At 39.1% G+C, this 14,841-nt stretch overlaps 1 protein-coding gene across 1 annotated transcript; it reads right to left on the bottom strand.

Moving 5' to 3' along the window:
* Positions 1–5,466: 5,466 nt before the first annotated feature.
* On the bottom strand, positions 5,467–10,479 carry LOC110601035 (UPF0613 protein PB24D3.06c). The gene is made up of 9 exons (XM_021738018.2): positions 10,007–10,479; positions 8,683–8,759; positions 8,357–8,462; positions 7,926–8,018; positions 7,738–7,803; positions 6,994–7,139; positions 6,317–6,425; positions 5,960–6,024; positions 5,467–5,748 (listed from the first exon to the last, which is right to left on the bottom strand). The coding sequence occupies exons 1-9, from the start codon at positions 10,235–10,237 to the stop codon at positions 5,601–5,603; spliced, it is 1,041 nt and encodes a 346-aa protein (XP_021593710.1). The 5' UTR covers positions 10,238–10,479; the 3' UTR covers positions 5,467–5,600.
* Between the last annotated feature and the right edge of the window lie 4,362 nt (positions 10,480–14,841).

Genomic DNA, 14,841 nt, shown 5'->3' with positions numbered 1-14,841 from the left:
AAGCCTAACATGCATCCTGAAAACCTGCTTAATCCCATACATGATCAACAACATACATAAAAATTAAAATTTTTCTTTCCATATACATCAACCAACTCAACCTGTGCATATACATTAACATAACATTGATCCCTCTGTGGGATCTCATCAGTGCCCCCAAAAGGGTGACATAACATGTAACAGCCCGGACGTGATCCCCGGCACTGTTACCGTTCACACCCAGGGCTATCCCTCGCCTGGCCTCTTGCCACCTCGGGCTTTCCACTGGCGTCGTGAACAGCTCTTAACATCCCTTCACCCTCACGGGTTCCGGGCAGGATTTGTCCCTCGGGGGAGCCATTACGGCCCGCCCTAGCCCGAGTGGATTTGGCCCAATTCCTTCCTCTGGGAATTAGGTCGCCTCCCCCACTGCTCGAACCCTTGACCTCCCACTTTAAGGGAATAGTCTGGTGAGAGTGAGTACCAATTGTTCCATTGGAACAATTGGTACTCACTCTCACCAGACTATTCCCTTAAAGTGGGAGGTCAAGGGTTCGAGCAGTGGGGGAGGCGACCTAATTCCCAGAGGAAGGAATTGGGCCAAATCCACTCGGGCTAGGGCGGGCCGTAATGGCTCCCCCGAGGGACAAATCCTGCCCGGAACCCGTGAGGGTGAAGGGATGTTAAGAGCTGTTCACGACGCCAGTGGAAAGCCCGAGGTGGCAAGAGGCCAGGCGAGGGATAGCCCTGGGCCGTGAGCGGTAACAGTGCCGGGGATCACGTCCGGGCTGTTACATAACATATGTCGAGTTGGTTTACATAAACATCATAAAAAAAATCTCTAAGATCATGTATAAAAAGGGATACAACAATCTATGGTCAAGCACACCTCTAGCATCCATAAACATCATCTATACTGATTAAAACATTACAATACAATATGATCATGTCCATTACTAACTATTACATAAACATGACTTCTTTACTCTATCCGGACTCCTGCTCTATCCTGCACCTGCAAGCCTGGGGGTAAAGGGAGAGGGGTGAGCTAAAAGCCCAGTGAGTAGAACTATTAAAACATATTAACACTATGCTCTAATGAAATGCATCATAACACAGACAATTCACATAAGGGCTGGGTGAACTTGTCACCAATTAGTCCAAGCTAACTCTGTGCCAGGCCGTAGCATGGGGTCCTGGTCTTCCTGTCATACATACATTACTTACCATTGCCCCAGGGCCTCCTCTGGGCTCCTGGTCTTCGAGTCCCATAACCGTGCCAGGCCGTAGAATGGGGTCCTGGTCTTTCCTTACTATGTGACAGGCCGTAGAATGGGGTCCTGGTCTTCCTGTCATGGACTAATTGGGTCATCCAACATTCACCCACATCAACAACAATCGATGCAATGCGGCATATTCGTGAAACTAATGCAATCATCCTATTGCATAATCATGATGCATGAAACATGATAAAACATTTAATTTAAAAGATTAAGTTTAGTCTCACTCACCTCTGGCAGACTCTGACAACACCAAAGCAGCTGAACTCACTGCTGGGGTCCTCGGTTCCTCGGGTCCGAACCTACACAGGTGGACTCAAATGAGGGACCAAACATACCTGAACATAACTATAAACTACTCCCCAAGAACCCCCTAAAACATCATGAAGCAACCATAGAAAGACATGCAAAAGAGGCCTGGACAGGGCACTTTCGGCGGCAGGTTCGGCGGCCGAAAGTCCCTCCAGAGCCGAAAGTCAGGCAGGTTCGGCGGCACCTTCGGCGGCCGAAACTCCCAGACAGAGACGAAACTCATGCATGTTCGGCGGCACCTTCGGCGGCCGAAAGTCCCAGACAGAGCCGAAAGTCACCTTTCGGGGGCAGGGGTTCGGCAGCCGAAATGCTACCTCACAGGCAGGTTCGGCGGCCGAAAATCCCTTCGGCTGCCGAACCTGGTTTCTGCCAAAAGGGCAGAAACTTGGTTCCTCATGCACATTTCGCCTCCCAAACCTCTCATTATGCATAGAGCTCAACCAAAACATGCATACAAGCTCCTAGGGGCATCAAACTAACTTAAACCCCAACTACAACACTTCAACATATACATCAAGCACACATTGTCCATAAACATACATAAAACCCTATCAAAGCTCAAATATCCTAAGCATGCATTTCTACCCAAAGAAACTTCATAAAACTTGTTTAAAACATATAATGAGCTTAAGATCGGCTCTTACCTCTTGAAAATCGAGAGAGAGACGACCTGAACTTGGGAGATCCAAGGAAATGAGTTCCTGAGTCTTCCAAGCTTCAAACTTACTCTAAGCTCAAGAAAACTTCAATGCAAAGTTGAAAACTCAAGAAAATGGTGGGGATTTGGAGGAAGAACACAAGATTTGCAAGAGGGAGGTCGGAAGCTCGCTGTGGCCAAAAATGGGGAGAAGGCTCGCCCATTTCGGCTAAGGGACCCTTTTATAGGTGGCTGGCCAGGCCACATTCGGGGGCCGAACGTGCCTCAACAACACATGCAAGTTCGGCGGCCGAAGGTAAAGTTCGGCGGCCGAACCTGGATGTCCCTCACTTATGCTTTCGGGGGCCTAACATGCCTCCAAAACGCATGCATGTTCGGCGGCCGAACTTGAGTTTCGGCGGCCGAACCTGGGTTTTCCTCCAAAGCTATTTTCATGCAAAAACTCATTTTTATTTCATACTTAAAACCATAAAATGCATTAAAACATTTTATAAAAACATGTTTCTGCCCTTCTAGAGGTCTCCGACATCCGAAATTCCACCGGACGGTAGGAATTCCGATACCGGAGTCTAGCCGGGTATTACAAGATCGCCATACATTCAAACATCAAAGTAAAGAGACAAAGAAATAAAAAGGCAAGGAAAGGACACTTTTGACAGGAGCAGTTCTCGGGCCACGCGGTCATAGATAGAGTTTAAGGATTTATCCCCTCGCCACTCATATAATAATTGCCGAGGAGGTAAAGGGGCAATTGATGACCACCAGACTTCCTCTACCCTGGGCGAGACCGGGTCCAAGAGGAGAGCAATGACCTAAAGCCCATCGAGCCCTCCTTAGACTAACCAACTCAGCATCTCAAGTCTCGACCCAGACACGTCGGGCCGGATGGGTTACCCGTGAGTTCAGACCCAGTAGGAAGAAGCCCAGCTCGGTGATGTGATGTGAGGGAGAGGAGTCGATCCAGTCATTTCGCAGCCCTGTCCGCACGCGCACCGAGAGAATTAAATGGCCGTCTGGCGTGGAGAGGGGGTCTGACACGTCCGTACATACGAGCCTGAGTGACATAGACAGATAGCACAGTAGCAGGGAGGAAAAAAACGTGAGGGGCAGGTAAAAAGGAGGGGGGTCTTCTCTTTCCTTCTTCTTCTGGCTTCTTCCTCAGCTCCATATATTATTTTTCTCTGCAACTCTTGCTTATCGATACTACACTAGTTCATGAACCTGACTTGAACGTCGGAGGGTCTCCACCGGGGCATTCCGGTAGACCCATGACCATCTTTCCTTATTTTGCAGGTCCTTTCATCAAATCGAAGATTGAGAGACTTATATGATGGACCCATATGATGGAGCAAAAAGAAAACCATATCTATCATGGAGTAAGAGGAAAATATAATGTATCACTATGTATTAACATATTTAATTTGATAGCAAATACATTTAAATATTTACCATATGAGTAAATCTGAAAAAGACAATGAACCCTAAAATACAATTTATCTATCATAAAAAAATTCAACTGTAAAATAGTCATAAATCATAATTCAAATTCAGAAGCTAAGTAAAAAAAAAAAAAGAATCAATGAGAAATTAAAAAATAATCTCATCCTAACATCTCTTATTATAATTATCCGAATAAAAATAGAGATGAGAAAACTCATACTATATCCAAAATTCCATGTAGAAACTCAAACAATTACAAAAATGAAAGAAAAGTTAACAAAAATAAAATATCATAACATAACCTATACCATCTCTACCCAGACAGAAATCCAAACCCTTAAAGTCAAGGGAAAAAAAAATGCAACAAAACTTTACATAATAGTTGGTTTAATTTTATATTACAAAATTATGTAGAATTCAATTGATTCATTTGAAATGAATTCTATTATTTGGTACGACACAAAATGCAGAATTCAATTGAATTCCACATTTTTTATTTTTTTATTTTTTAAACTGCTCTTAATAGTAAAATAAAAAAATTTTACTCTATTAAAAAATTTTATATTTAATAAATTTATAACAACTAACAAAAATATAAATTCATTAAAAATATATTAATAAAATTTTAATAAATTAATGACTAAGAAATTTAAATAATAAAATAATCAGTCATATTAGTAAGAGAAAATAAATTTAAAAATTATAAAATTAGAAAAATAAATAAAATATATTATATATTATCTACATATAATAATAATAGATAAATAGAAAACTAGTTTTATAGTTATCACTTTTGTGATCAATAAAGTATAAAAAATAAAATTAATAAAAGAAAATTATTTAGAAAGGACATTTTAATTCAAAAGATATTGTTGCGTAAATTTTGTGAAATTCATTTCAAAATTGATAGAAATTGATTTTAATCGTGGAATTGAATTTTTATAATTCAATTCTAATTTTTACTCAAACTAAATATAATTTTATAAAAATTTAAGAATTGAAATTGAAACACACATGGCCTTAAGGTTACAAGCCCAATAGTACAAACTGCAAGGTCCAAAACTATAAGAGAGAAAGAGAGGACTCTAAAGATCCAGAATTCAGCCTAACAAACAAAAGGCCCATAAGCCCATAGACAAACCCCAAGCTAAGGAAAGGGGATTGCCAGACCAGGGCCCTTCGGCCACCGTCTGCTTCGCCTTATGAAGGCCGAGACAATGAGAACAAGGGCTTCGAAGCACCAAACACAATACAACATTGATAAGCAAAGCACAAAAGACCATCTCTTCAAGAGTCGCCGCCACGGTAGGACCCGATGGAGATCTACCGAACAGGAGGCAGATCGAAAGAAATCTCCACTAAGGATTTGCCACCAAACCTAAAACTAAATATTTATGCCTCCACCCAACTGTGAAGGCAATCTACTTGTCAAGTAGAGGATGGAGCCCAACCTTTGCTGGAAGGCCAAAAAAAAAAAAAGAAAAAAACTTAAACCCTAAGACAAAAACGGAAATCAAGAAGAAACAACAACATTCTCCCTTTCAAAAACATAGAGCGAATATGTACTAGAAGCTATCTGTTGCTAATTGATCTAACCATTTGAGTTACTTCAGTCACTCATATGATGGCTTAGTCTATTAGCACTCTCTTCTATTTGGAACTTTGCACTAGGCTCTTTGCCTGCTTCTCTTTAGCAATGCATCATTATCCCGAAGAAAAAAAAAAAAAAAAAAGAAAAAGATAATCATAAGAAAGCATATATAATCAAATAATATATAAAATTGTGGGAATTAATGATGCAAAAATTTATTCAATAAATTAGTTGCGGCAACAATATTCACATCTTATATATTGAAAATGAAGTGCACAAAATTCGTAACTGAAAGGGAAAAAAACCAAAAAGAATACAAGGAAAAGAAAATGGCATCATGTTACTTCCATGGATCATCCCAGCCTTTAGGTCCTTCTCTTTTAACAAAATCAATTACTGCCTGGACAGCTTCACCAACCCTGTTAGAAAGGGAGTGATTCCCGTGTTCAATTTCAACTTTCTCTGCACCACCCATTGCTCTGCATAATCTGTAACATGTACAAACCCTATCATTTTATTGACTCCCTCTCTCTCTTGCTTGCAGACAAGATGCACAACATAAACAGAGAAAGATTTCAAAAAAAGAACGAAAACAGAGGGCAAATCACGAAAAAAGTACCATAATAAGAACATTATCATTATATGGTTTATAAACATCCCAAACAAAATTGTCAACTAGCAGAAGATTTCAATTGTCACCTTTCAACCAATGCTTTCTTATCAACATAGTCTGGAACGTACTCATCAGCCATGGAAAAGATAACCTGCAAATGGACACATGAAAAGTATAGCTGTTAAAAAAGCACTGAGCAAGAAGCTGGTATCCGTAGAATGCAGTATTGATGCAAATAAAACGTTATGCTCATTGCTTGAAACACACCACTGGGGCTTTATCATATTGGCCGTAAGTTCTACAGTAATATCCTTAAAAGTTTTCCAATTAAAAATAATTACCTTCAAAATGGATTCTCCTATAAAAGAAATTTGATGAAATCACAGTTCAGTCGTTTAGGATGACAAACAAGAATATTAGGACAATACATCTGTATTTTGTACCTGGCAAGGTGTGTTGCACATGTGCCCAAGTCTTGTTCTCAGCTGGTCATCAGTAAGATCAGAACTGAACATGTCCTCATCACCCATATAAGCACAAAGGGAGTGATACCTGCAAAACCCTGGGTCATCAGCAAGAAGGCATCCTACAATTATTGGTCATGCATGGATAACTCCAACATATTCAAGGCAGAAAAGGTCATTAGAAGTAAATCTCTCATGAATAGAAATCAATTTTTTTGGATATAAAATGAAATAAGAGTAGTTTGATTCAACCAATTTTAATCCTAGGTTTCCAACAACTACTAATATAAGCATAAGCAACTGATCGGGCTATTTTTCTTTAACCCTTTTTTGTAAAATCTCTCATTCACTTGAAGTTGGACTATCATGCCCATAACTAAGCATCCTTTTTCCTGAAATGATTATTGTAGTAAAGAGTGTTTAATAAAGAATTATGGAGCCATGCAGAAGTTATATTCCAAATTTCTGATTAGATTGAGGGATCCCCTAGTGAGTACTAACAGACCTACATTATCATTACAAAGGATTGAAAACACCCAGTGAGCTAAAGAACATATTTTGAGTGCAACATCCCTACATAATTGACAATATATTGCATTTCGGAAAAAAAAAAAAGACAATATATTGTTAAATTGTCATATAAATTGCTTTCCCACCTGTAAGCAGTTATTGGGGAAGATGAATCTGCTTCCCTAGGCATTAATTTTGATCCGTGGCCTTCTGCTATCATAGTTGATGCCAAGTCAATCATAGCAGCAGTTTCTGGAAGCATGGCCCTGTACTCCCGATCACTGACTGGAGCCTGAAACTTCCAATTGGTGAATTATGACCAAGGCTGCTGGTGGACACACAGTGTCTAGGAATTTGCAAGAAATAAAAATTTCAACGCAAACAAGAGTGTCATTATAAGGGAAAAGTATGCTTCTTAATAATAGGCACCACCAATGTCATCATTTATCTCTAAAGGTATATTCATCATTCATTAACAAATGGTGCACCATTTTTACTGTTACATGAACATCATGTGTACTCTACTCAAATTGAGGCATCAATTCACAAGGAAAAGGAGAACTTTAGAAGAAAAAAAAGGTCCCCAAATTGGAATTGCATAAGTAATGAATACAAGAACACTTAACACTATGTTGGGCAATGCCATCATGCTTTTATTGCCTAATCAGTTAGTCACTGTAAATCAGAAGGACCACCCACCAGATGGATCTAACAATCAAGACTAAGCCTTCAGTTATTGTTTCCAAGAGTTATTCATTTGGCAAAGAGACATAAATACATATCAAGACCAAGAGACCAGAAGTTGCAGTTTGCTTTTAGAAAAAACTTATTGAAGTGAAAATTATACAGTAAATAAGGCAATAGCATAAACGAAACTGGTATTGGATTACCTGCAAAATAGCAGCACGGACTGCAAGTGAACATGGAGCATTGGTACGCATATAATGCACAATATCCTAGATTCAGGTGGAAACAATGAGAAACTAATTTTATTTCTACTGGAAAAGCCAACAAGATCTGTAAAAGTAAACTTTACATAAAAATTATGATACAAGCACAAAGTTCCATCAGAATTCACCTGACAACCAGTGCTGTGTCCAAGTAGGACCACACCTTCAGAATTTTCTTTGTTGATCAAATAATTTACAAGCTGATCGATCTCCGAAGCATCCTTCAAAGATAAGAAGTCCAAGGAGCATTAACCATGTCAAAAAGTTTTTAAAAACATTATATAAGAATATAAATATATTCCTCTTTTTTCCCATTTTTTGGCAAATTAAGGCTTTATAAATTTGGATATTCTGGGTCTTGAACTAGAGAACAATATATCATAGTTCAAATACTTTTGCTCAAAGGTTTGTGAATCTTTCATTTGGCTTTAATATGTTTTTAAAACAGTAAGCTCCAAGAACAATTCAGTAACACAAGAAGGGTTGAAAAAAACAGTACCCAACAACATGAAAAAGATTTAATACAAATTGAAAACACTTGATAAGAAAGAAATGTTACTTGTTGCAAGCTGGAAGCTCCAAATCCACCATACGATGATGACATTAGCAGCTGAACAAGTGACCATTTCTCCCTATCCAAAGCGATTGCCAGAGGTTCCAAGTATCTGAAGTCAGAAAGAGAAAGTTATGTTAAGAACTGTAGGGTTTTATGTTTATTTCTAGTCCAAGTAAAAAATGTGGCTCTCAGTGAATAAGCTGTAATAATGTAGTTATCTACAACAACTTGCAGATTACTTTATCTCTTTATGGCCACAAGGAAATAACAAACAATGCAGCTTTTGAATGGATGACATTAATGAATTAAACTGACGAGGTTATACATACTCGGTTGCTAGAAAACCATCAGTCAAACCACCAATAAAAACGACTTGTTGTTTATGATCACCTGTTTTAAATGCAACCTGCAACCATTATTCAAATTTCATATCAAATAATAAATTCAACAGCATAAACTTCAGAATAATACATGATTTCAATAGCAGATAATGATGGGGAAGGAATTTGTATCAAAAGATTTACAAATACTGGATATTGACATGCAATTGTGTTCAAGCAAAGATGAGTGGTAAAAAAGATCCTTATAGTCGACCTCAACTAATTTGGGATTAAGGAGACCTTTTCCAAGACATAACAAAAATAAAACACCGAAAATAACCTGAAAATTGTCAAGTATGAAGCAATCCGGATATCATTGAACCACCATGTCCAACTCCATAAAATACACTACTCACAATAACTGACGAAAGGTTACAAGAACCAAATAAGAGGTCATATACGTCTATCCTCCACAGAACACTTTCGATAATGAATTTTTGTTCTATACTGTTTACAACGATCCTGTCTGAAAACAATGACGCCACTGCACGCAATTCCAATTAAGCTGAGTCAGTTGTGGCATGCTCCAGTGCCACATTCAGATATGAAGTCTCATTTACTCTGGATGAATTCTTATCTTTTAGAGCAAATAATGCAGATATGGCAAAATGCATACTTGGTTATCAGACAACTCTTTAACACCTAAACTTTAAAAAAACATTACTTTTAAACCCTTAAACTTTAAAAAATATTATTTTAAACAACTAAACTTTAAAAAAATATACTTTTAAACACAATTTTAAAATTATGAATTTAAAAAATTACTTTTATTTAAAATAGATTTAACTATGAATTTAAAAATTTACTTTTAAACACAATTTTACAACTTTAAAACTATGAATTTAGTAAAATTGTGTTTAAAAGTGTCCGCACGATGAAAGTTGAGATGTTTGATAATTACATGTGTGCAAGTATAAGTACGTATTTAGCCATGCAGATATTCCACCGAGCACTGTCTTGGAAGAGAATTTAGAATTTAAGAAAAGGAGCGAGCATTTCATCAAACTTTTGAATGTTGCTAATAAAACTAATCTCAAGTCTTTTTATTTATGAAACCGCTGAGGCATATTATTAAGCAGTCGGGTTGACACCACCATTACAAAAGCACATTCTTAACATCCAAATCAAATTTTCAACTCAAATTAGAAAGCTGAAATCCAAATACAAGGCTAAAAGTCAACAAGTAGTGATATTATTACACTCAATTAAAATCAAATCATTACAAATCATTCGAACAGAAAACAAATTCTCTCCAAATTTAAATTTAGCCTACCTGGATAGGCTTTGGTCCGTACTTGAAGAGGAGACCGCGGAACTGGTTCTTGCCCTTGATTGGACGGGCGCTAACACCGTCGCTTGTGCCCAAGTTGCCTGCCACTTTGGGGCTCCCGGATCGATCAGCTCGACCACGAACAATGGCGGAGAACCATGAAGTAGCTGAGGAAGGAGAAGAGGAAGCAGCGACAGAAGTTGCAGGTGAAGAAGAAGATAATGAGAGATTCATATCAACCAGAAGTCAGAGGAAGAAGATGTGAAGACAGAGATTTGCTACCATTGCCGTTTGCTGGGGAATTCAGGTATAGCTCTTGGAAGAAGATCTGATGTTCTATTAACTAAATAGAGATTAAACCGAAGAATTGTAGTTTTCAAAGCGGAAATGAAGAAGAAGAAGATACTGGTATTTGCATTTCTATTTTCTAGGGAACTGAAGCTTCTGCCACGCGCGTTGCTCAAGGCATTATGGATTTTTCTTCACTTCTTTTTAGCTCTTTTTTTTCTATAATTAAAAATTAGAAGATGGCATATTTTTAGGTAATAATTTTATTTTTTTAATTATATAAAAAAATTAAAATCTGAAGCAAACCAACTAATTTTCAGTAAATTAATTTAAATTGGTTCACTTTGATTTTAATTTATATTCATTTTTTCCAAATTAAACCTCAATCAAATTTATTGAATATAATTACTTGAATAAATAATTAAATATATCATATGTTAATATATTTGAAATAAATAGAACTAAATATTTATAAAATTAAATTTCAAAAGTATAGATTATTAAGGTATGAATATTTTATTACATATTAATTGAAATTGATGATCGCTGGATTTCTTCACCCCGGTATAAAAGGCCAGGCCCATAAAAAAGTCCATGATCCGAAGGCTTCAATATTCTCCTCGAGAGCCAGGTCCAGCCCGCTCAGTCACAGGGCCGGACTCCGCCTAGACTCCTCAATCAAACCGGCCCAAACCTCTCGGCCCAGTAATCAGGCCCTCACCAGGCTCAACTTCAGCCCTACCATTCAACCCAGCCCGAAAAGGGGAAAATGACCAAGATGCACCGCTGGTAGGTCCTTCCGCATGCGTATCAGAGGAAAATCATACGTATCAGAGGAGAATTAATGGCCGTTACGCATGGAGCAGGCGCCTGACACATCCGTACATACGGAGCTAGGCGACAGAAGACAGCTAGCATTGTGGCAGAGAGACAGATATATATATCACGGTAGAAGCCACGCAGAGGGGGCTCTCTTCTTCTTCCTTTTCCTTCCTGGACACCATTTTTATTCTTCCTGTAACCCTTACCTAAATATACTACTCTGAGCCATAAAATCTGACTTGAGCGTCGGAGGGCCTCTGCCGGGGCACACCCGGTAGGCCCCTGACCATTCTTTCTTATTTTACAGGTCCCTTCACCAGGAAGAACATGGAGAGATCCACCAGGGAGCCCAGCAAGAAGGGACCCAGAAGAAAACTAGATCTATCATGGACCAGGAAGAGGAAAATATTTATCAAATGGCGCCGTCTGTGGGAAACGAAAGAGATCTTTTCATCACCGGAATTTTCACTTTCAAAACCCACTGAGATCCACAATGGCAAACCACCAAGAAAATAACCTTAACGTCATTCCAAATAATCTGAGCTCTGCCCAAGAGGGGCAGCGGTTCTTATTTTCCAGTCCTACAACTCCAAACAACCAACCACCCATTCCTTTTAACCCCTCGCCGAGCTTGGCCGGGAATGTGCCCTCCATGAAAGAGATTTTACTATCTCAAAAGTTTTCAGATCCACCCATTGAGATCCACGTACGGTACGAAAGTTTGAGCAGATAACCCAGCTGAAAAGAAAGGTTCATTGTGCTAAAGAATATTTTGATGGTCTTTCAGATAATTTATTTTAATATTTATTAGATTTTATTACGGCTGATTTTTTCTTTGAAGTCTGGTGAATATTTTCTGTAAAAGAAAAAAAAAAGAGTGAGGAATATATGTATTGTTGAAATTCTGAGGTCCACTGTATATATATTAAAAAAATATATAAAAAAAAAGAGAGAAGAAGAAGGTGAGAGAAAGAGAAGAGGAGTCTGTAAGAAAAAAGGAGGTCGGAGCCGTGTTTAGCAAGACAGAAAGGAACTCAGCAAATCCGACGACCACAGCGATAGATTGCTCGTTGAGGTCGGATCCATGTTCGAAACTAGATTCGTGGTCGAGGTTGGAGTCGCATTTCAGGACAGATGGAAAGCATCGGGGCGACAGGGAGACAATACAAAAAAGAAAGCTTACATGAAAAAGAAAGTTGGAGATTTACAGTAACCCAGCTAAAAGGAAAGACCCAGCTGGTGTAAGAATATCTTGACAGTCTCTTAATCTTCATTTTCCTACCCTCGTTGTTTATTTTAACATTTATTGAATTTTATTACTACTAACTTTTTCTTTGAGATCTGACGAGGTGAAACTTCAGATCAAAATGCTTGTCTCTGAGTGTAGATTTTAATTTTTTTTATAAAAGAAAAAAAAAGAGAAAAAAAAAAGAATGAGAAGTATATATATATTTGTTGAAGTTGTGAGGTCGGCTGTAAAATATCAGGTTAGCAAGTTAGAGAGAAAATTAATAAATAAAAAATAGACAAGGTCGGACTAACATTTCAGGTCGGATAGAACATGAGGTCAGAGGATACACGATTCATAGCCATCCAACTCTGTTGGAAAGCAACGCCCCTCAAGTATCAGAGCAACCTGAAGATAATAGGAAATAATCAAATATCCAGGCAAGGTGGATAAGTTCGGATGCGGTACGCCGTCCAGCTCAAAGACAAGGTGAGATGAGATACCCAGGTCGGCATGGTCGGCATTAGTCCGTCTGATTGTCGAGAGAATGACTGATCAAGCACCGCTAGTAAGACCGTCAATGGTTTTGCTAGTCGGAGTAACAAAACTGAAAGGAGCTCGACATATCCAACGACCCCGACATTAGATTACTCGTTGAGGTCGGATCCATGCTCGAGCTTAGATATGTGATCGAGGTCGGATCCGTGTTTGAAGCGTTACCTTTCTTCCTGGGTTTTGGCTTCTGGAACCAGTGTTCTGCAGAGAAATATTTCTGGGTTGGTTGGTCGGAATAACAAGACAGAAGGAACTCGGCAAATCCGACGACCACAGCCTTAGATTACTTGTTGAGGTCGGATCCGTGCTCGAGCTTAGATGTGATCGAGGATGGAGCCGTGTCTGAGATCGGCCTCACATTTCGGGTCGGATAAAAATGATTGTCGCGTCCAGTTGCCGCTCTCTTGTTTCTGGTTCGCGTAATGCTGGAGGCCGGAGAACTCGGCAAATCCAACGACTATAGTAATAGATTGCTTGTTGAGATTGGACCCATGCTCGAAATTAGACTTGTGTTTGAGGTTGGAGCCATGCTTGAGGTCGGACTCGCGTTTCAGGTCGGAAGGAATAATGTTGTAGACATTGGCCAGCTTGAAGACGAGCGCAGGAGTTCGTCGCTCTCGTGGGCGTGTGGTTTCATGGGAGATGACAGAATCGAATCTGTGTGGCTCTGTTTCACCTCAGATTTCCAGGCTTGACGAGCTCACCAAATTGTCTCTTGCAGGAAACAACTTCGCTGGGCAGAGCATCGAAGGAACGCTTGATTAGAGCGTCGAGGGATTTGCGTGGTCAAACCCGTAGGTCGGACAATCAAGAGCTCGATAGGCCGGTTAGATTACCAGGTCGGCAAGCCTTCAACCCCTAATTGAATAGGCCAGCTCTAGCGTTGGGCGCTTAATCGGATGACAGAGGCCTATGGTTGTACAGTGGGGGGTTTCTTCTTTGCTGGTGGCCTGTGTGTTGCGTCCTCTGTACCAACTGCAGGAGGAGGCTTGTTAATTAGTGGCTTGTATTGGGTAAGAGAGTGAGTAGTGAGTAGCACCACCGCAAGAAACAACACTAGCAAATATTTGGGAGGCAGTTTAATGCTTTCAGGAACCAAACAGAGAAAGGAAAAGGAGATGAGGAAGGTGAACGCGTGAATGGGCTAGAGCCTATAACAGCAGGACAAGTGTCCTCTCTATTGGCTTTTTTGTATGCCAATAATACATATACATTTATATCAATGCAAGAAGAATCGCACCTGCTGAAGAAGATATGCTAGTTGATGAAGATGGTGAGTTTAAGGCAGAAGTGAATTCGAGTAGCTATGGAAAGCGCCCAAGGAGATCTGATCGGCGTAAGCAACAGGTCTCTTATAAGGAAAATTTGAGTGACGATGAAGACTTCATGACCCATTCAAAGAAAACCAAGGGGACGGGATCATCCTGTGCCAATGAAGAGAAGTGCAGAAATGGATTGAAGGACAATTTATTTAAAAAAGATAATCATTCTGGTGTAGCTTATGTGAAAGATCTGAATAAGGAGAACCAGAAGAAAGGTCCAGAAAGTTTTGCAAATGAATTAAAGGACAGCAAGGATGAAAAGAGAAAAGAAAAAGCAGAAGAAAATGGGTATTCGGGCTTAGATCGGCACTGGTGGGCCTCCGTTTGTTGCCATCAGAGCTGACATGGATGCTTTTCCCATTCAGGTTCCTATCTCCTCTTCTCGTAGTTCTATGTAGGCATGTGTCTACATATGCATTCATCTCATGCCATGTCATGTGCATGATAATATAACATATAGACATGCATGTAAAAAAAAAAAAAAAAAAAAAAAGAAAAAGAAAAAAACTCTTTTTTATAAATTAACCGATTCTTTTTACAATTAGTATTCGAAGTCCCAAATAGGTAAGATAGAATTTAAATTTCAAGATTGCCTTTGGTTATTGGTAATTATTTTTTACAGA

Source organism: Manihot esculenta, chromosome 15, assembly GCF_001659605.2.
Source record: "Manihot esculenta cultivar AM560-2 chromosome 15, M.esculenta_v8, whole genome shotgun sequence".
NCBI lineage: Eukaryota > Viridiplantae > Streptophyta > Magnoliopsida > Malpighiales > Euphorbiaceae > Manihot > Manihot esculenta.
This window is presented reverse-complemented; position numbering and strand designations above follow the sequence as displayed.